The sequence below is a fragment of the Colias croceus genome, chromosome 1, assembly GCF_905220415.1.
Source record: "Colias croceus chromosome 1, ilColCroc2.1".
In the NCBI taxonomy this organism is placed as follows: domain Eukaryota; kingdom Metazoa; phylum Arthropoda; class Insecta; order Lepidoptera; family Pieridae; genus Colias; species Colias croceus.
The window spans coordinates 14,980,033-15,001,946 of NC_059537.1; the positions used below are offsets into that span (position 1 = coordinate 14,980,033).

Here is a 21,914-nt window from a genome sequence, read left to right on the forward strand (position 1 = left end):
AAATACATAAACTAGAAACACTAACATCTCGGCTTACAAAAATTTTAACCGCAAGTGTGAGATTTTCCTGTTTCTTATCATTTCTGCTAGTCAGTAGGTACCTAGTCTGTAATCCTGTAATTCGTCAGATAAGCGTTTCCTTAGTTTCATAGTTTACGTTGAAATAAAAATTAGTTTTTTTGGTACATCTCAAAAAACATAATGTACTTAGTGCATCCAGCGTCGAGTTTAAAATTATTTCATAACTATATTTGTTATATTATGCCTATATGGTATTCTTGAACAGTTTTAATATCTACTACTTATAATTAATAATTGATTGTATTTTCCTAATCAAAAACACGCGACAAGTGTTTTGAACAGTTTACAAGTCACTTCAAAAATTATTCCAGAACGATATCATTGCAAGACTCTTGCAAGACTTGATAACGTTAGATAATTTATTATTTATGAAGGAATCGTAAATAAACAATATGCGATTGCTCAGGAAAAATAATACCTAATTCAAACTTGAAAGGTTTTTATGGTTGCTTATAATTACATATATTATGATAAAACAGGGTGTTTTTACATATTATTTAAAAAGTAATCTATATTTAAATTACAAAGAGATAAGTGTACCTACCTAGTTTTATTATTATCCAAGTCATACTTTTAACGACAAATCATTTAGATAAGAAGAAAAACAAAACAAACGAAATACGTATAGTTTAGATACCATGATTAGAATAGCAAGTGAGTAACGTAAACAAAAAATCCACGACTATAATTTTATTTTAGTTCTAGAATAATCGAAATAACTGCTGATTCACGATGACTTTGAGATACGATATTATATTATCTCGATTGCTACCTAGGTACGTGTTTTGTTGACCCAGTGTGCAGTCTCCGAACATATAGAAGCAAATTATACATGTATGCCTGACTTGCATGACTAATGAAAATTTAAGAATTAAGTTTTGCGTAGTAGAAGTACTATTGACTTCGACACGAGTACAACATCCGTGATCAACAAAATCCTTTATATTTTTATAACCTACGTGTTCACTTGGTTGGGCCTTAAACAATTTGTATCATTGATCACAAATAATTATAATATAATAAATATAATATCTCTATATGACACTAAATGAGTGCAATACACATTAATCATTGTTGAGAACTAACTAGGTATATTATGAGTGCCGAATAATTGCACTTGAGTGATAGAAGAGAAATATTTCTGTTCTTTTTTAAGTACAGATTAGGGTTCTGTGTCTTTATTAGGATGCTCTCAATATTTTTCTTTAAAATAACAGAATTATCGTGTTACATTTAAAAACTTTTTTTAACCGACTTCAAAAAAAAGGAGTTGTTTTTTTTCAGAGTAGGAGTTTTTTTTTTTTTTTTATGTATGTACACCGATTACTCCGAGGTTTCTGAACCGATTTACGTGATTCTTTTTTTGTTCGATGCGGGATGGTGTCGAATTGGTCCCATAAAAATTTTATTCGGATAGGCCCAGTAGTTTTTATTTTATGAGCATTTTTGTCTGTAGGTATTTGTAAATTTTGCAAGTGCAAGTTTGAAGTCGGTTGTTTTTAACGCAGTTATCACTTGTATTTCACCCTGTTATTGTGAAAATTAATATACAGAACTCCAGTATCGTTTCTTGACATTGTGAATTGTGTACTATTTTTAAAAGTAGTAGGTAGTATTTAAAGTGTAAGTAGTATGTTACTTGAAATGATTGTATCGTGTACTGAATAAAGCTAATTTCATTAATGTGCATTATTTTCTTTCAGTTTTTTGTTTACTAGGTAGGTATGTACCTATTATAATTCTTTTCGAATTCTAATTCCATATTACAAAAAATACAAAAAAATATCTATTCAATCTGACAGCACTATAAATTAAAAACGTAGATCACTTGTGTAAATACTAAATAGGTAGTATGTTCAACGTTCATACATTATTGATATTACACCATATACATATTATCTCTATGTATTACACATCCTAATATATTATTATCGTAGTGATTAATATTCGTCATCGCACTGACTTCAAGGTGATACAGATATACTAGATAGATGTGGTATTATCATCATTGTTCTATCACTAACACAGGAAACCCTTGCGCTATTATTGTAAAAAGTGTTTTCATCTACAACAGGAGCACTTGAACGCAATCTTAATAGGTCAGGGCCACAGAGTACATGATATTATACTACGTCAACTACACGGGGAGGAGAGGACTTCTCATTACGTCGACACTCGCCCGTCGCGGTCGTCTCAGTTAAAAAAAATATCAATATAACGCTTTAGACTTTGTTTTAATAAGATAATGGTTCAAATACAAGGAATGTTATTACACAGATAAGTATAGTGATTTATCACTGGGAGCAAAATAGTAGCCGGAGTAGCAGTGGCCAATTGGTTTCAAGGTCAAAGGTTCGACCGAGCCTGTTGGCTGTTGTGCCAGTCACGGTCATCGTCATTTGGCAATTTAAGAGGCATAATTATGAAACAAATCTACAATTTATGTAATTTTATTTCAACAACGATCCAAATAAAGAATGATATACATACAAATTATGCGTCATAAACATTTTTTTTCCTTAAGGGTATCAAAATCATAGGAATGTACAAAAGGTAAATATTAACATAAAATACATAACATACTATTCTTAAAATTAGCTCAAAATAATTAAATAACCCTATAACAGTAAAGCACATAACCCGAAGATAATTTCCAGAAGCACCGCGCTTCGCAAAATTGCAGCACTCGAACACTTCACAGCTCTAAACACTAACAAGTAAACGGCACACTCGGACGCTAACATCTTCTATCAGTCCTTTAGTCCCGAAGCGAACGGAACGTTACGCGAACAGGTAGGTGTAGAGGAGCGTCATGAGGAGCCCCATCAGCACGGGGAACTTCCACGTATTGATGAAGCTGCTGTTCTCAGTGTCGGTGGAGGGGCTGCTTTTGTCGTCCCAAGTGAAAGTCTTCTTCTTAATCTCGATCCTCTCCTCGGCGACGATCTGGCCGATGAGGTACTTCTTCATGAGCTCCTTAGCGTCGATGCTGTGGCCAACGTCTTCGAAGTCCTCGCTGGCGTCTTTGCCGACCACGTTTAGCAGAACCTCGTGGCCGCCGGGGTGGTCGTCTAGGAACGGCGTGAGGTCGTATACTTGGTTGTCTATTATGACGACCGCGTCATTTTTAGAGTTTCGAGATGAGATCTCTTTTCGGGTGAATTGCTTAGAGTCGCTCATGTCGGTGTGCGCGTCGCGGCGTGTGCGGTGGGTGACTGCTCTGGCGCTGCGTCGTTTGCGCCCCTCCGCGCCTCACTCGCCTTCGATACCAGTTATCTTTTCCGTTCTTATCAATGGAAACTGTACAATAATTATTACATACGACTTCACTATTAAACATTAACCATGATTTGATCGCTTAGTTCCAATCTTCTTGATATCATGTGACCGTGCTGAATACGCCCGAGTTGTCAGAAAAAATTAACGATATAAAAATATTAATGTCAAGTATGTATAGTGTTAATTAACCGACTTCAAAAAAAAGGAGGAGGTTATCAATTCGGCCGGTATATATATTTTTTTATGTGTGTATATTAAGCACTTAGTATTAAGCCCGTGCACTGACATCAAACCTATTTAATAAATAGCACATCTAAATAATAAGTAGTGATTAATAATGTCAAATCTTTTTTTTTATTTTTTACTTCTCCGTTTTTGAAGTCGGTTGTTTTTAACGAAGTTATTTTTATTTTTCTTTTTAATGTACGTGTATGTTTTAATTTATGGAATGTACAAACAGCAACTGAATTTCAACAAGACCCATAAGATGTCGATAATGATGTGTAGTGTCTTTATTCGTTTTTTCTGTTTTTTTTAATATATATGCATTGCGTTTAATGCTGCAATAAATATCATTAGGTATCATGATAAAATTATAATTATAATGACTGTATTGCACGCCTCATAAGCGAAGCGTTGAGGAGGGTACTACTGTCACTTCGCGCAAAACATCTGATTTTTCAAACTTAAAATGTCTTTATGTATCATACATTGCACTTGTAAGATAATACATACACACACATATTAAGAAAAAACACTATTTTTAACATTCATGATATTTTTGATATCATTTTTGTTATTTAAACTAGTTAAAAAACAGTTTAAAAAAGTTCTGTCTTGGACGTCCGTGTGTCTGTATGTGCAGAGACTTTTTTTGTTAACACGATAGCGACCGAAATACTTTACTAATCGAGTCTTTTTTAGGGTTCCGTAGCCAAAATGGCAAAAACGGAACCCTTATAGTTTCGTCATGTCCGTCTGTCCGTCTGTCCGTCTGTCCGTCTGTCACAGCCGATTTACTCGGAAACTATAAGTACTACAGTGATGAAATTTGATGGGAATATGTGTTGTATGAACCGCTACAAAAATATGACACTAAATAGTAAAAAAAAGAATTGGGGGTGGGGCCCCCCATACATGTAACTGAGGGATGAAATTTTTTTTTTCGATGTACATACCCGTGTGGGGTATCAATGGAAAGGTCTTTTAAAATGATATAAAGTTTTCTAAAAAACATTTTTCTTAAAGTGAACGGTTTTTGAGATATCAGCTCTCAAAGTCGTAAAAAGTATGTCCCCCCCCCTCTATTTTTATAACTACGGGGTATAAAATTCTAAAAAAAATAGAGGTGATGCATGCTAATTAACTCTTTCAACGATTTTTGGTTTGATCAAAGTATCTCTTATAGTTTTTGAGATAGGTTGATTTAACTGTAAATAATAAGTTTATTATATTTGCTGCTACGGAACCCTTTGTGCGCGAGCCCGACTCGTTTTCTCTTACGCTTGAGTATGCTCAGAAATAGAACCCTTTCATTTTTCAGGGTCTGATTCGATGTGGTTTAATTGTTATTAAATAAACAAAAAAAAAATATCGACTGTTCTCCATAATTTTAGTATATCTATTTAGTTATTATATTCTTTATTTTATTTTTTTATTTTTTATATTTATAGTGTACTCAAAATTCACCATTATAAACTCGATTCTTTATACTATAAGCCAAGGTTTAAAAAAATAAGTTGGTAGTCAGTCCCTTAAACCTGCGCAGTTTCACATCTAGGTAAAGGCCACAAGAAAAATAGCTCAATTATTACGGTACCGCTTTCTTTACTTTTCCAACTGTTTTATTTTATTTCTTTTTTATATTTATAGTGTACTCTTTATTAATAATCAATTTTATTGTAAAGGATGAGATTATGAGGCGTGCACTTTTGGATTTTCCAAACTATTTAAAATCTCTAACCATTTAAAGCTCCTTTATCGCACTACTCAGAATAGGAGCCAATAAAGGATGACACGGGAACATGAGAGTGGCCACCGGCTATCTACAATACCGTACAATGAACACGAGCAAAGCCGCAGGCGCAATGCAAATCGGTAAACGTCACGGATGCGACCTTCAATTGCACGCCTCATACGCGAAGCGTTGAGGTGGGTGGGTACTACTGTCACTTCGCGCAAAACATCTGATTTTTCAAACTTAAAATGTCTTTATGTATCATACATTGCACTTGTAAGATAATACATACACACACATATTAAGAAAAAACACTATTTTTAACATTCATGATATTTTTGATGTCATTTTTGTTATTTAAACTAGTTAAAAAACAGTTTAAAAAAGTTCTGTCTTGGACGTCCGTGTGTCTGTATGTGCGGAGGATTTTCTTGTTAACACGATAGCGACCGAAGTACTTTACTAATCGAGTCTTTTTTTTTCTCTTACGCTTGAGTATGCTCAGGAATAGAACCCTTTCATTTTTCAGGGTCTGATTCGATGTGGTTTAATTGTTATTAAATAAACAAAAAAAAATCGACTTTTTTTTTATTTATAGTGTACTCAAAATTCACCATTATAAACTCGATTCTTTATACTATAAGCCAAGGTTTAAAAAAATAAGTTGGTAGTCAGTCCCTTAAACCTGCGCAGTTTCACAAGAAAAATAGCTCAATTATTACGGTACCGCTTTCTTTACTTTTCCAACTATTTTGAGACAGTACAAGAGCATAGGCACATGAGAACAAGTGTATCTACATACTTATATTATATACACCTTTATAAATAATCAATTTTATTGTAAAGGATGAGATTATGAGGCGTGCACTTTTGGATTTTCCAAATTATTTCTTATTTATTTATCAATATAAAAGAGAATTATTGCTATTAATATTTAATAAATACAAGAGTGTAGGTAAAAAAGCGCAAGCGCAAACTTAAGTTCACAATATGTACACAATATGTAGTTGTGATCCACGGTGCTTCGCCGAGTGATCCTATCCTTACTTCTTTTTTATCTTTCTCTATTTTTCCCGGTTTCCCCACACGAAATATGCTTTACAAAATGTATGGCCATACATAATGCATAGTGCATACTCATACCGATTGGGCTTCATAAATTAACCTCGTCAAAGGTGAACCAGAATTATAAGGCGTAGTAAAATTAGCATTCGACAAAAAAGTAGGTATGTAAAGAAAAAAAAATGCTAAATCATCAAAACACAATTTGTCGGTTTAAGCGCAGGATACTGACCTAACGTCACAACTCGGTAGCCTTGATACCACCTCGTTTTTATTACCTACAACTCGGCTTGTTTAGAGACCCTAAGCTTATGTAATATGCATAACATTGGAATCAATTTATATATAAGAATATATTATTATCTATAAAAGCCCTTACTTCATAATTATAAATTTAAGATTTTAAGTTTAAAGATGGGATGAGATATGGAAAAACTTTTTTTTGTACAAAAAACCTTTAATAAAATAAACAATTTCATAAAATTAATATACGAAACCACCATCCACAATTTTTTGAAGCACACAACTGTTTTTGGATAAAACATTTCCTAGTTTTATGTACCTACGTCTTCTATTATACAATTAAATTTTTTTTGAATTTACGGACGGCTTCCAACCATAACAGATATTAGATATTTACCTATATTTTGACTATAAAAGTATTGAATACCCATCACAGACTTATTAAAACATAATACCTACCTATTAGCTATAAAATAATGGTCAGTCAGTACTCACGTCGAGTTAAGTATATTGGTGACTATACTGATATATGTATATTGCACGTTCACTGGCTATTACACGACCGCTTCTTTTTTCCTTATTTCTATAGTTTCGTCGAATAACCGATTTATTTGCATTGACGTCATTGCATTCTTATTAATTATTGATTCATTGAGCATTTTGAGAGAAAATATTCTAGAATTATTCTACTTCTTGAGAGTACATTAGAATAGATACATGTATGCTATTGTGGCGAAGGCGGCGAGCGCGAGGGGCGGGCCCCACACGTCCAGCAGGCCGCTCCATGTCAGCTCGTCTGCGCTCTGCACCAAGTTCGTGTCTTGGGATATGACCTCCCACTTTTCTTCCTCAACAATTTCACCAATTTTAAACTGCTCCCTCCAAGCTTTGGCGTCCTCGCTGTGGCCGACGTCGTGGAAGCACCTCGAAGCGTCTTTGCCCGCGTTATTGAGCAGAACTTCGATACCACCGGGGTGATCTTCCAAGAAATTGGTCACATCGTAGACCACATTGTCTATGATGATGGCCGCGTTGTCTTTGCGGTCTCGCTCCTCTATCTGCTTGCGGGTGAACAACTTGGGCGACATGGCTGCGTGCGAACACCTCGTTCGGCTCGCGCTAGATCACTGAGACCGGTCCCGCCGGCCGCTCGACGCACACGTGCCTTACTGAAGGTCCGCTTGTGATCGTTTTTACATAGAAAACCTCGCGTCGGCCAATTGCCATTCGTAGGTGCTGACCCTTATGAATATTTACACGTACTAATGTAATTAGTTTACTTTATTGTTTGTTCACTATATTATTTCGTAATTTCGGGCACGTAATCATCGGATTATGTTATTATTTCAAGAAGCATAATATATAATATTTATGAAGGACCGGACGACAAATTAGCAAATTATGTCCTCGTATGTAGCTGACAAAATAACTTTATGAATGTTATAATTCTGTTATACCCATATTATCAATATCTCTGGTACGTCTAACTGCTGGAATTTGGGCCCCATTCTCCGATCCGAGCAGAGCAGTGGTGGTGGCGGGCTAGTGTAGCGGACGGGAGACAAAGGGTCGACTCAAAACAACACAATAAAGCGCATGACGTTATTGTTACTACCTTCCGAGCGATTTCATCAAGCGAGGCGAAAATTTAATAGGCGGCCTGTGTAGACGGTGCCGATCCAACGACGAAATTATGCAAACGAGTCCATGTTGTTTATATGTTCGCTTCGGTGAATTATATTATAAAACAAGCATCGGCACTTGGAATAACATCACAACATAAACCCTGGAATTATGATTTATGTTAGTGAGCCGTTTTACGGACAATTATCTATTCCTTACACCTATAATATTATGGCCTATCTATTTCATGGGAAACCAAAAGCATACAATCCTGCTTGCAATGAGCTCCGACGTTAATATCCCTGTTAATGTATCTATAAGCCTTTTATAGTAAACTACATACAACCATATCTCAATGAAAAACAAATTCTATAAGTATTCTTTTTTCTAAGCTTAGTAACAAGGTACTACCGGAGATAAGGTGGGTTATAGCTCTAGAGACAAGCATCAATAAATTTCTATTTTCTTGAATAAATTTTAATAATTCAATTCTAGAACTTGAAAATTTTACATGTATTTTGATGCACAGTACTCTACAAAGAGTAGTCTGTACTCTATAGCACTCTGTAGTCAATTTTATAAAGAGAGAACGGGCAAAATGGAGAATAATAAATCCATGTATGTCCCACTGTTGGTATACTTAGCTCAAAGAAGGTTATAGTTTTGAATACGCTGAGTACGTAAAAAGACTTATAAAAAAAATTGGTTGTCTGTAAAGTCGGTTTTGTGGTCGGTTTACTGACGAGTGACGATAGTTGAACGTGACAACGCATTAAGAAAATACTGATGGAGCTTCTTTGTCGCTCGTTCCGCGCTCTCGCTTGCACTTCAAACCACATGGAACGCCTCAGAGCGAGGTAACGCCGCATGCGTCATGTTTTTTCGTGCGTGCCGGCTTTATCGAATTAGACACGTCAAAATTCCAGACGCAGTTTTTTAAGCTATCGCATAGCTTCTATCGCGGAATCGAGAAATTCCGTAACGAAAAAACCTCACGCTCCGCACTCCGACGGGCGGAGGTGTGGCTTGAAGGCATAGCATGCAATAGCTTTACAGTTTACTTTACCGCGGCAGTCCCCGAGTGCCACACGTCGTTTTTGTAGTGAAACTTCTTTATCGGGGTTGGAAAAAAATTTAGTGTAACATTTTTTTTGTTACGCGCCATTTTTTCTCATCCCTACCACGCGTGATTCGACGTATTTCTATAAAGTTGCTTATGGTAAATTATTTTTTTAAAAATAAGGTCATAAAGAAGATTCACTTCTTACGTGTGTACAGTGTACACTAGTACACGCGCACATTTTTTTTCAAATAGATGAATTTTTAAAACTATATTGTGTACACCCATAACAAGCAACCCGGCCAGCTTTGCTACCAGCACGTAACTTATTGTTTAAGATTATGTTTTCATAGACAAAATGCTCACATTAGCAAAGCTGTATATGCCGGCTGCGCGAAGCTAGAGAAGAAAACATGGATTTTCAGGAATAAACTCAAACTCAAACTCAAACTCAAACATTCATTTATTCAATTAGACTACTATTTAGTAGCACTTTCGAATCGTCATTACATAATTATTGCACGCCTCATAAGCGAAGCGTTGAGGTGGGTACTACTGTCACTTCGCGCAAAACATCTGATTTTTCAAACTTAAAATGTCTTTATGTATCATACATTGCACTTGTAAGATAATACATACACACACATATTAAGAAAAAAACACTATTTTTAACGTTCATGATATTTTTGATGTCATTTTTGTTATTTAAACTAGTTAAAAAACAGTTTAAAAAATTTCTGTCTTGGACGTCCGTGTGTCTGTATGTGCGGATCCTTTTTCTTGTTAACACGATAGCGACCGAAATACTTTACTAATCGAGTCTTTTTTTTTCTCTTACGCTTGAGTATGCTCAGGAATAGAACCCTTTCATTTTTCAGGGTCTGATTCGATGTGGTTTAATTGTTATTAAATAAACAAAAAAAATATCGACTTTTTTTTTATAGTGTACTCAAAATTCACCATTATAAACTCGATTCTTTATACTATAAGCCAAGGTTTAAAAAAATAAGTTGGTAGTCAGTCCCTTAAACCTGCGCAGTTTCACATCTAGGTGGGGCCACAAGAAAAATAGCTCAATTATTACGGTACCGCTTTCTTTACTTTTCCAAATGTTTTATTTTATTTCATTTTTATATTTATAGTCACGTACTCTTTATAAATAATCAATTTTATTGTAAAGGATGAGATTATGAGGCGTGCACTTTTGGATTTTCCAAACTATTTTAACATTTACCACCGATTCGGAAAGCAGTGATCTATGGAGAAGAATCGGCAAGAAACTCCATAGTTGCTCTTTTAAAATCATGTCGATATTACATAATATGTAACTTATATCTAAATACATAATATTATATATCATAATATACAAAGAACTGTCCTGTGGTTTTTACGCGACAACCCTCCATGGGTTTTTATCGTCCATATATTCCTGAATACTGTAGTACGCTCTCTGAACTAGTACATTTTTTATATAAGTTTTAAATTTAGAACTACTAAACTCTCTAATATTATGAGGAATTCTATTGTAAAAGCGTATACCTCGACCCATAAATGAATTTTTAACTTTAGCTAATCGGAAAAATGGCATTTCAATTCTATTTCTGTTCCTTGTGCCATAACAGTGTCTATCTCCTACTCTTGTGTGTAAGTCGGCGTTTTTGTGTACATGCAAAATATTATTAAATATATACTGTGATGGTAGAGTAAGTATACCAGTATTCTTAAAGAGATCTCTTAGTGAGTCCCGAGCACGTAAATTATATATAGAGCGAATGGCTCTTTTCTGTAAGATAAAAATATAGTTTCTATATCTGCTGCCCTGCCCCATAGTAGAATTCCATAGGACATAATACTATGAAAGTAGCTGAAATAAACCAATCTAGCTGTATCTTCATCGGTGAGATGCCTTACCTTTCGGACTGCATATGCTGCTGAACTGAGCTTACCTGCAGCGGTGTTGACATGGGCTCCCCACTGTAGTTTCTCGTCCAATGTTAACCCAAGAAATACAGTCGATTCTGTAGGGTGTAATACCTCCCCGTTCAAGGTAATATTTCTGCTCAACTTTTTAACGTTAGGTAGTAAAAATTCAACACAAGTTGTTTTTTTGGCATTTAATAATAAATTATTAGCAGTAAACCAGTCGGATATGTGTAAAAGAGTACTGTTCACTTCGTCAACATTTGGGTCATGCCTATCCACATTGAATATTAATGAGGTATCATCTGCAAACAGAACTATTTCACACCTATCCTGTAAATAATAAGGTAGATCATTGATATATACCAAGAACAAGAAGGGTCCTAAAATAGATCCTTGTGGAACACCAATGTTAATTGACGCACCGCTAGAACGTTCTCCATTAACAACTACAGTTTGTATCCTATCATGAAGGTATGAGGCTATGAGGTTCTGAGCTTATAATAATTTGGCAAACCTATTTTTTACGTGATCAGTGTACAATGTACCTACATGTAAAACTACAAGTCCCTTCGCGCTTAGTATACCAATAGTGGAAAACCCTATATTTAAAAAATATGAAGTTAGAGTCTGGCTAACGAAAGATGAGACTGGACAAAGGAGGCAAATTCAAAAAATCAACATAATATGGCAACTTAGGTTATAGTTGGAAATATAGTTTTGATACTTTTATTTATTATTTTCTGTCTTCATCTTTTTATTATTATGTTTTAAGTTATATCCTACAGTTAAGTGTTCCAGTTAGAAAAAAAAGATCACTGAATTAAAGCAAGAAAAAACATAATAAAAATACAATTAAATTTTGTTTAATCATTATAAATTATAATCAAATTTAATCTAAAAATTCAGCTGCGAATGAAGAGTAGAATCACTATCATTATCTCTGACTCTTATTATGAACTCTTCCATTTCTGCAGTTATTCCGTCTCGTTTTTTCACTGCTTTTGAACATGAATAACATGGTCCGGTCATAGAAGAAATCTCGTCAAGATACTGATTTTGTGTCTTTAAATATTTTGAACGGAACAGATCATTAATTTTTTTTTTTTTTTATTGTTGCTTGAATAGTTTATAACTGGATTACTGGTATGATCCATGTTACCTGCAAAATAATAAATATTAAACAATGCAATCAAGATGATTAGTATCAAAATATTAGTCACACTTAACAATGCATTGAGATATTTCACGTAAACACTCTTGTTTTTTTCCTTGAATACTACATCTCTTTCAGCTTGTTTCTTTTCAAATTTACTAGTCGCTTTTCAATGTTTTCGTCATGTTTTCAATTAGAAATCACTAAAATCGCAGAAATAATTTTCACTTTGACACTGACCTCAAAGGTTGCACGCATGATGGATAACTTCATCGCATAATGCGGGCTACTCTCATACCTGCAGCAGGGGCAATATTGGAATAGTACTCTTAAAATTGGCTCCCTATAGTAATTGTGATGTGTATAGTCAAGCAAGAGCAATTATGAGAACAGCCAAGAACAGCTGAAATTGCTCCGACCGCCGTGCAACTGCGATTGGCCCTGCAGCAGGTGTGTAAGTAGCCCGCTTATATCGTAGTGCAATATCTGAAAAATGAAATAAAGTTTCCTTAAAATTAAAAGGTCATAAATAAATTTTTTTCACCCACATTTTCACCACTACCTATCGACTTATATTATTTAGTTATCTGTGGCCTGTGCTGTCAACCTTGGCTGTCAAGTTATATCATTTTGACATTGACTTTGACAACGCGCTGTTTATCCTAAAAATGGTTTAGATGCTGATGTACCTATACCTATTTGTTTGCAATTTGTTCTATGATTATTTGTAGTTTATATTCCTATCCACAAAAAATCTTTCTTTTAAGTAATTGCTTAATGAGCCATGAAATCGTGTACCAATTTTACGTAATACCCAGAGTGTAAAAAAGTATATATAATTAATAAAAAAACATATGTATCAATAAACAATCTTATCCAAACCGGTGGATATTAAAGAATATAACCTTTAAATCTACAATTTTATGCGCCAGTAGCCCAGCATTTGGCGTAGTTAAATCTCATATTAATAAAATGAACCAATTTATAGGTTAGGTTTGAATAAATAACAATATGAAACTGGTAAGTACCGTGTATAACTTTCCCGTTGTTCATGACACACGAAATATACACTTTGTTCCCTTTAACAGTATTGCCTGAGCAGCGACGCGTCGAAACCATGTTTCGTGCTGTCATTCAAAGAGCTGCTGATAATGTTGGACTGCGGGCTGTCGGCTCACTCCGTGCTCAACTTCCTGCCGCTGCCGCCCGTGCCCAGCACGCGCCTGGCCTCGCTGCCCAACTACACCCCACCACACATTAATGATCCTCTCCTAGAAGGGGTGAGTCAATTGTAGTTACAATGCTTGAAATTCTAAGACCATGATAAATGATCAACAAAAGTTGATTGAAGCCCGCTGGTTCATAACAATAACCTATAGCAGCTATCAGCCCTGAATACTGAATCTAAAATTGTTGGTTAGTTTAAATACATGTGAAACTATCAATTTGTTTTTTTTATGTTTTCTAATGTAGGTCACATCATTGAAAATATTAACAAAAATAATGCACATTGTAATGTGTATTTATGAGTTATTTAGATTTAATTTAAAAAATATGGAAAGAGATGGCATAAAATGACTAGGCATATAAAAAATTGACTATTATACTATCACTTATAAAATCAAATGAACATTGTTTATGAAGAAGTTAATGAAATATTCCAGGAGCTCAAGGAGTGCTGCGGTAGAGTGTTTGTGGACAGCGTGCCAGAATTCTGCCCGCCGCTGGACAAGGTCGTCGACTTCTCACAGTTGGACGTCATCCTCATCTCGAACTACACATGCATGATGGCTCTGCCCTTTATCACCGAAGACACCGGGTTCAAGGGACAGGTGTACGCCACCGAGCCCACATTGCAAATAGGAAGGTGAGATTCTAATTAAATCTATTTATACACTTACATTATGGGCATAGATTATCGCATCAATCATTTCTGGAATCTGCATTTCTCTGACTTTAATATAATATAAAGTGTGAAATATTGGATACAATTTGGGTTACGAAATATGCAAGCAAAGCGCCTTATTGCACTTCGTACGTGCTTGCTCGTGCAAGTTATTTATTCTTGCATATGTATTTTTCTGATGCTTGAGTAGAAAATGTTGTCTGTCGATCCGTTTTTACATATTCTCATAGTTCAATACACATCCAAACAAAACACTGTGCGGCCTATGATATATAAAAGAGCTAGATACGTTACCCGCTCTCTATTTTGGCAAGAAAAAACTCAGCTAAGTGCCCGAGTTTCACTTAGTCACGCACCACTCAGCGTCGTGGCTGGACGTTCTTTTTATATTTTAATCGGCAGTTGTTATTACGAAGTACATGAGTGAGACATGTATTATGCCTCGTGCGTGAGAGTGAGAGAGAGAACAACTGTATTGGTGATAATGCGTTAGTAAGTAGGTATGTATTAAATTACGCTGTTTTTACACGCTTTATATTAGCTTCACCTGTATGTTTGTAACTGACTTCTTTGGGCGCGATTTTGACCCACTTTAAACGGCCAGATTTCGTTCAAACTTTGTAGATTTATTGAGGACCGATGACAATACACTAATTTGATAAAATTTTCTATATTTTAGTTCGGTTTTCTATAAAAAGCGTGTTCTTTAATTATTATTTAGTGCAATGATGTTGGCGTGTGCCGCGTCCACTAGTACAATAGGTGATTGCGTGCGGCAGGTTCTACCTGGAGGAGCTGTCGGAGTGGCTGTCGGGCGGCGGCGGGTCGGGCGGGTCGGGCGCGGCGCGGCGCTGGAAGGAGCTGGTGCACCTGCTGCCGCCGCCGCTGGCGCAGGCGTCGCGCGCGCGCGCCTGGCGCCGCCTGTTCGCGCCCGCGGCGCTGGCCCGCTCGCTGGCGCGCGTGCGCGTGGTGGGCTACGACGAGCGCCTCGACCTGTACGGCGCGCTCGACGCCACGCCCGTCAGCTCGGGCTTCTGCCTCGGCTCCGCCAACTGGGTGCTGCGCTCCGCGCACGAGAAGGTACCGACGCTAAAAATAAAATAAAATAAAATAAAAATAAAATAAAATAAAAATAAAATAAAATAAAATAAAAATAAAATAAAATAAAAATAAAATAAAAATAAAATAAAATAAAAATAAAATAAAATAAAATAAAAATAAAATGAAGATTAAAAACTAGATCCCGACTACTAGCACACACTCTCAAAAGTACAAAACGAAAAAAATGTTGTGTGGTTTTATGAAACCACGGTAAAAGTGAAACTTTTTTTCACACTATACACATTTAACCTAAAAATTAACGTATTTGTACGACAATTATCGTACGTATCGTGCGTCTCGCGACGTGCGCTACACAGACCAAAAAGTTTGAGACGATGTAATAAAAGTTTCACTTTAAAATAGTCCATGCTGACATATGTATAAACTGTTAAAAGTTTACCGGCTTATAAATAAACGACTCACTTAGACATATTATATTTTAAAGTATTTTTATACGTCATCCTGATGGTCCAGATTCATTGTAACAATTAAAATGAAATCAAAAAAAGCCTATTATAGCATTAAGCAATATATGAAAATCCATGGAGGATTGTCGCGAAAGAACCACAGGTCATTTCTTTGGCATATTATGATATACTAGCTTCCGCCCGCGACTCCGTTCGCGCGGATGTCCGTCTTCGCGTGGATGGTTTATTTCTCCATTTTGAGTAACTCTGACAATGACATCTTATAAATATCTATTGGACCCAAATACGGTATTCTAGGAGGTAGCAACGTTGACAAGTGAGCATTTTAGTATAGTTGGTTCTTTGATATGCTGTTCCTCTTGCTATTTCGGTTATAGTCCGGGCTGTCTGGCTGGCCGCAGTGGTTGCGTTTATTAGTGCGCATCTTATCTGCACAGGAAAATATCCTTAATTTAAAGTCATTTTTTAACGCGTAATTTTTAATCGTTTGCCTTTAGATAGATCCATTAGACATACATTTTTTATTGCAAGACGTGTTTTTCGTTGTTAAATAGGTGCCAGACGCAATCTTTATTTCAAAATAATTAAAATATCATCGAAATAAGTGAAATTCCATCAACATGAGTCCCAGTGAAGGATAAGTAATCACTGTGTTACTTATACTATATATAATATTCATTTTACTATTTACAGTTTTTTTGCAACAATCTACCGTATCGCCTCCTTTTTCTCAACGAACCTCAAATAGGACGTTAATGTAAACTTGATAAAAACCAAATATCATCAAGAAATTAAAGACTTTTTAACGGATTTTAAACGCGATTTATTCATTGTATTATTTTCCCAAGTCTTTAATTTCAAAATGTATAATACTCGCGTAAAATCAAACACTAGAAAATACAAATATCATCAAATTCATATTTATACCCAAAAGTGTAATAAATATGAAACCATCTATTAAAAATATTAGTTTACTAATTATTCAATGTAAGTATTAAAAAAGGATAATATAATATAAATAATAAAGTTATTACTTACCTTTTAAGCGGACTCATGTTGATGTAATTTCACTTATTTCGATGACATTTTAGTTATTTTGAAATAAAAATTGCGTATGGCACCTATTTTACAACGAAAAAAACGTCTTGCAATAAAAAAATTATGTCTGATGGATCTATCTAAAGGCAAAAGATTAAAAATTACGCGTTAAAAATGACTTTAAATTAGGGATATTTTCCTGTGCAGATAAGATGCGCACTAATAAACGCAACCACTGCGGCCAGCCAGACGGCCCGGACTCTAACCGAAATAGCAAGAGAAACAGTATATCAAAAACCCAACTATACTAAAATGACTTTTTTTTAAACGTTGCTAGCTCCCGTACCACGGCTAGGTATAATAATACGCAACGTGTTTTCGCGGTTCTACAGAACAACGTCTATGGATACAACTGAAAAATTAAGATTAATTTTTTTTCTACGTATTTTTCCAGGATAAAAAGTATCCTATTTTACGCCCAGGATAATAAGGTATAATTATACCAAGTTTCATCGAAATCGAACCGTTAGTTTTCACGTGATGTCTTCACATACAGACAGACAGACAGACAGACAAAAATTTTTTTAATCACATATTTGGGTTTGGTATCGATCCAGTAACACCCCCTGCTATTTATTTTTTCAATATTTTCAATGTACAGAATTGACCCTTCTACAGATTTATATGTACCTATAGATTATGAAGTCACGTATTATTAATATAAGGGATTTTAAATTAAACGATGTGTTTCTTCTGAAAACAAAAGTTGAGTCTCTAATATTCGCACACTTAACAAACACAACTTCCACATCAATAATGTTACCAAAATGAGAAAAAAATCACTAACCTGAAAACAAAAGAAACGACATTCAAAGTTCAATTCAACTTCAGCACACAATTCAAATCTTAAACAGTTCAAACATTACTTATCACATCACAATAATTCCACTTGGCGTCGCTCGCCACTACTAGCTCTCTCGCGACCTCTGTCGCAGGTATGTCTCACCAATGTTATAATACTATCTATGCCGAGCGGCAAAATTCAAATCCAATAAACAAAATAATAGGTACAAAGAAATGAAGTTTCTTTACATTAAGTAGAGTATTGACATGATTTTAAAAGAGCAAATATGGATTTTCTGCAATAAAATACGTTAAAATATAATGGCTGTTTTCCAATTACAGAGCATAATGCGACTCAGTGGCGCACAATGCCGAATTATGCTGATGCTTAATTGGAACGTGAAAGGCACCAGCAGGTTGCGCTAAGTTCAGTGTTGAAAAAAAAAATATTCATAGAGTTAGCAAAAACCTCATTAATGTGTAATTATAGTGGTATACACACAGAACTATATCGAGATATAGTTCTGTGGGTATACATAATAATTGGTTGAAAACTATTTACGGTTATTTTAAGTAATTTGGATTTTGATTATTTCATTAACATTTTTTTCAATGTTTGTACAATATGAATTAACTTTGATTATTTCGAAAAAACTACAATGAAACGAAAGCTTTATAAATTTTTTAAAGCGAAACGAAAGGTTTTCGCCCGTAGTACATGTTTACGTTTTCTCTACATAAAAGCCATCCACCACTTTGAGGAATATAATAAAAAAAATTGGTTGCCTGTAAAGTCGGTATACGGGCGAAAGTTTTACGTGACAACGACTTTTTATGACTGTCTCTCTCGCTCTTAGACGGGCTAACCATGCCCGCGTGCCTCTTTCGGTGACTCATCGTAACGTTACCGAGCGTTACACTTTTTCATAAGTGACTCCCAGCCGCAACCTAATTTAAGACGTTGTCACGTCAAAAGAATTATCGAAATCGGTCCACCCGTTCACGCGTGATGCCGTGACCAAGGAAAACTGGTTTCATTTTTATATTTCATATTTAGCTATGTCTCTCTGGTAGTCATTCAATCACATTATGTTATGTACGGTATAACTGTTCCCCTAGTGTGAGTTTGATCGAGTACGAAACGTTACTATCACGTCTGCGTCACAGCCGAATTAGTATGGGAAATCGAACAGCGCCCCTAGCGGACGTATGGGGAAGTTTTGATTCCCCATACAAATTTCGCTGTGACGCAGACGCGATAGTAACGTTTCTTACTCGATGAAAACTCACACTAGCCACACTGACAAGGCTTTTAGTTCATATAATATGATGTAAATAGATTAGGTTCCCGCGCGGGACGTAAACGCGAAACATAAGCAGCTAACCGATGTGCGGCAGGTGGCGTACGTGAGCGGGTCGAGCACGCTGACCACGCACCCGCGGCCCATCAACCAGGCCGCACTGCGCGGGGCCGACCTGCTCGTGCTGGCCGCGCTCACGCAGACGCCGGCGCACAACCCCGACCACATGCTGGGCGACCTGTGCGTGCACGCCACGCTCACGCTGCGCGGCGGCGGCTGCGTGCTGTGCCCCGTGTACCCGAGCGGCGTGCTGTACGACCTGCTCGAGTGCCTGTCGGCGCACCTGGACGGCGCCGGGCTCGCGCACGTGCCGCTCTACGTCGTGTCGCCCGTGGCCGACTCGTCGCTGGCCTACAGCAACATCCTGGCCGAGTGGGTGTCGGCCGGCAAGCAGGCGCGCGTGTACGTGCCCGACGAGCCCTTCCCGCACGCGCAGCTCGTGCGCGCCGGCCGCCTGCGCCACGCGCGCGCGCTGCACGACCTCGCCTTCAGCGCCGACTTCCGCCAGGTGAGCGCTGCGCCCACGCCCACGCCCACCCCACGCCCCACGCCCACACCCCACGCCCACTAACCGCCCGCCCCGTTGCAGCCGTGCGTGGTGTTCTGCGGGCACCCGAGCCTGCGGTTCGGCGCGGCCGTGCACCTGCTGGAGCTGTGGGCGTCCAACCCGGCGCACGCCGTCATATTCACTGGTAATTTTATCTTATTATTTTTAAGCTCGACGCTCTTGACCTAGAACATATTTTGTAAACGTGTAAAGTGTAAATAAATTTATAAAGAACTAGCTTTCCGCCCGCGGCTTCGCCCGCGTTTTCAAAGAAAAATCCACATAGATCCCGTTCCCAAGGGATTTCCGGGATAAAACCTATCCTATCTTTTAAGTTGGATCGAACTGCATATGGTGTGCGAATTTTATTACAATCGGTTAAGTGGTTTAGGAGTCCATTGAGGACAAACATTGTGACACGAGATTTATATATATTATAAGATAAGATAAGATAAGATAGAAAAAATTCGATCACGAGGCAGGACTCGAACCCGCGTCTTTATTGTATTAAAAATATTTTTTATATAATATAATTAAAAAATCATGTTTTTTGTAATTATTTCTATATCATCTGGGTTATAAGATGTTACTTTGTACCAAATTTCCATACTCTGTGTTCATGGGAACTACCCTATAGGTTTTGATTCCCTTGCGAATGTCAAAATCTTTTGATTACATTTGCTTATAAGGTGGAGTTTTTTTCACAGCAACATGGGACCGTAGACTTGAGTATTCGATATAAATTTCAGCTTGATTAACGTGGACAACAAAGTGATCTTATAAGGGTTCCGTTTTTTCCTATTGAAGTTCGGAACCCTAAAAACTATAACTTTTTGCGACTTTAGGGTAATAATGGTTACTTGAGGAATGAGGAGGGTCAAAAATCTTTAAAAATTGCGTTTCGTATTACTTGAACGCTCTCTTAATGTTATTATTAACTAGCGATCCGCCCCGGTTTCGCCCGTGGTACATATTTACGTTTTCTCTACATAAGAACCATCCTCGTACTTCAACGAATATAATAAAAAAATAATTATCGAAATCGGTTCAGCCGTTCTCGAGTTATGCGCTTACCAACACATTTTGCGATTCATTTTTATATATAAGATTATTATATAAAACTATTAATGATGTGAGCTATTAATTGGTGATCTAAATTACCAGTATATTTTCTGACGTGTTTTTTTTGATATAATAAATCGACAGAACCGGACTTCCCGCACGTGGAGGCGCTCGCGCCGTTCCAGCCGCTCAGCATGAAGGCGTTCCACTGTCCCATCGACACGTCGCTCAACTACTCGCAGGCCAACAAGCTCGTGCGCGAGCTGCGGCCGCGCGAGCTGGCGCTGCCCGAGCAGTACGCGGCGTGCGCGGCGGGCGGTGCGGGGGCGGGCCGGCCGCACATCAGCGCCGACGTGCCCACCGTGGTGGTGCGGCGCGGCGCGGCGCGCTCGGCGGCCGTGCGGCGGCGCGCGCTGCGCGGCACGCTGTGCGGCGCGCTGGCGGCCCGCGCGGCGCCGCGCGAGCTGGGCGAGCTGGGCGCGGGCGGGCTGCGCGCGGCGCCGCTGGCGGCCGAGCTGCGCGTGCGCGACGCGCGCGTGGAGCTGGCGCCGCCGCCCGCGCCGGCCGCCAGCGCGCGCCTGCACTGGAGCGCGCTGGACGTGGAGGCGCTGGTGCGCGCGCTGGCGCGGGAGGGCGTGGGCTCGGCGCGCGTGGAGGCGGGCGCGGACGGCTGCATCGTGCACCTGCCGCGCCACGACACGCTGGTGCACGTGGAGCGCGGCGCCACGCACGTGTTCTGCGAGGGCCGCGCCGACGTGCGCCAGGCGCTGCGCCGCGCGCTCAACGCCTGCCTGCCGCACATATGAGGCCTTCCCGCTCGGTGTGCCTAGTGCGAGTTTTCATCGAGTACGAAACTTTACTATCGCGTTTGCGTCACAGCCGAATTAGTATGGGAAATCGAACAGCGCCCCTAGCGGACGTATGGGGAAGCTTTGATTCCCCATACAAATTTCGCTGTGACGCAGACGCGATAGTAACGTTTCGTACTCGATGAAAACTCGCACTAGGCACACGGCTCCCAAGTCCCACCCCGCGAGAACAAACCGACCAATATAAATTGTATTACGTATCGATACTTTTAAAAACGACGGACGTTTTGTCGATTTGTTTTATCTATTCGGCACAGAAATAAAGTCACTAATAAAATTATTCCAGTATTTTTTTTTTCTTACCTACTGTAAAAATAATTTATATAATCTATACATATAATAAATCTGTAGAAGGGTCAATTCTGTACATTGAAAATA

At 37.9% G+C, this 21,914-nt stretch overlaps 3 protein-coding genes across 3 annotated transcripts; 1 reads left to right on the top strand and 2 right to left on the bottom strand.

The window, feature by feature from the left end:
- Window positions 1–2,515: 2,515 nt before the first annotated feature.
- LOC123693038 (cytochrome b5-like) lies at window positions 2,516–3,323 on the bottom strand. The gene has a single exon (XM_045637944.1). The coding sequence runs from the start codon at window positions 3,259–3,261 to the stop codon at window positions 2,863–2,865; it is 399 nt and encodes a 132-aa protein (XP_045493900.1). The 5' UTR covers window positions 3,262–3,323; the 3' UTR covers window positions 2,516–2,862.
- A 3,501-nt stretch (window positions 3,324–6,824) lies between these two features.
- LOC123693045 (cytochrome b5-like) lies at window positions 6,825–7,806 on the bottom strand. Its single transcript, XM_045637955.1, has one exon. It carries the CDS (start codon window positions 7,708–7,710, stop codon window positions 7,327–7,329), a length of 384 nt encoding a protein of 127 aa, XP_045493911.1. The 5' UTR covers window positions 7,711–7,806; the 3' UTR covers window positions 6,825–7,326.
- Window positions 7,807–13,065: 5,259 nt separating this feature from the next.
- On the top strand, window positions 13,066–21,531 carry LOC123696209 (integrator complex subunit 9). Its single transcript, XM_045642273.1, has 7 exons — window positions 13,066–13,401; window positions 13,470–13,661; window positions 14,046–14,248; window positions 15,067–15,367; window positions 19,096–19,566; window positions 19,648–19,750; window positions 20,812–21,531. The coding sequence occupies exons 1-7, from the start codon at window positions 13,393–13,395 to the stop codon at window positions 21,471–21,473; spliced, it is 1,941 nt and encodes a 646-aa protein (XP_045498229.1). The 5' UTR covers window positions 13,066–13,392; the 3' UTR covers window positions 21,474–21,531.
- The last annotated feature ends 383 nt before the right edge of the window (window positions 21,532–21,914 follow it).

Coding starts and splice junctions, on each gene's coding strand:
- LOC123696209 (XM_045642273.1), top strand. Junction 14,249..15,066: donor CCCACATTGCAAATAGGAAG/GTGAGATTCTAA, acceptor TGCGTGCGGCAG/GTTCTACCTGGAGGAGCTGT. Junction 19,751..20,811: donor GCACGCCGTCATATTCACTG/GTAATTTTATCT, acceptor ATAAATCGACAG/AACCGGACTTCCCGCACGTG.
- LOC123693045 (XM_045637955.1), bottom strand. CDS start 7,710: ATGTCGCCCAAGTTGTTCACCCGCAAGCAGATAGAGGAGCGAGACCGC.
- LOC123693038 (XM_045637944.1), bottom strand. CDS start 3,261: ATGAGCGACTCTAAGCAATTCACCCGAAAAGAGATCTCATCTCGAAAC.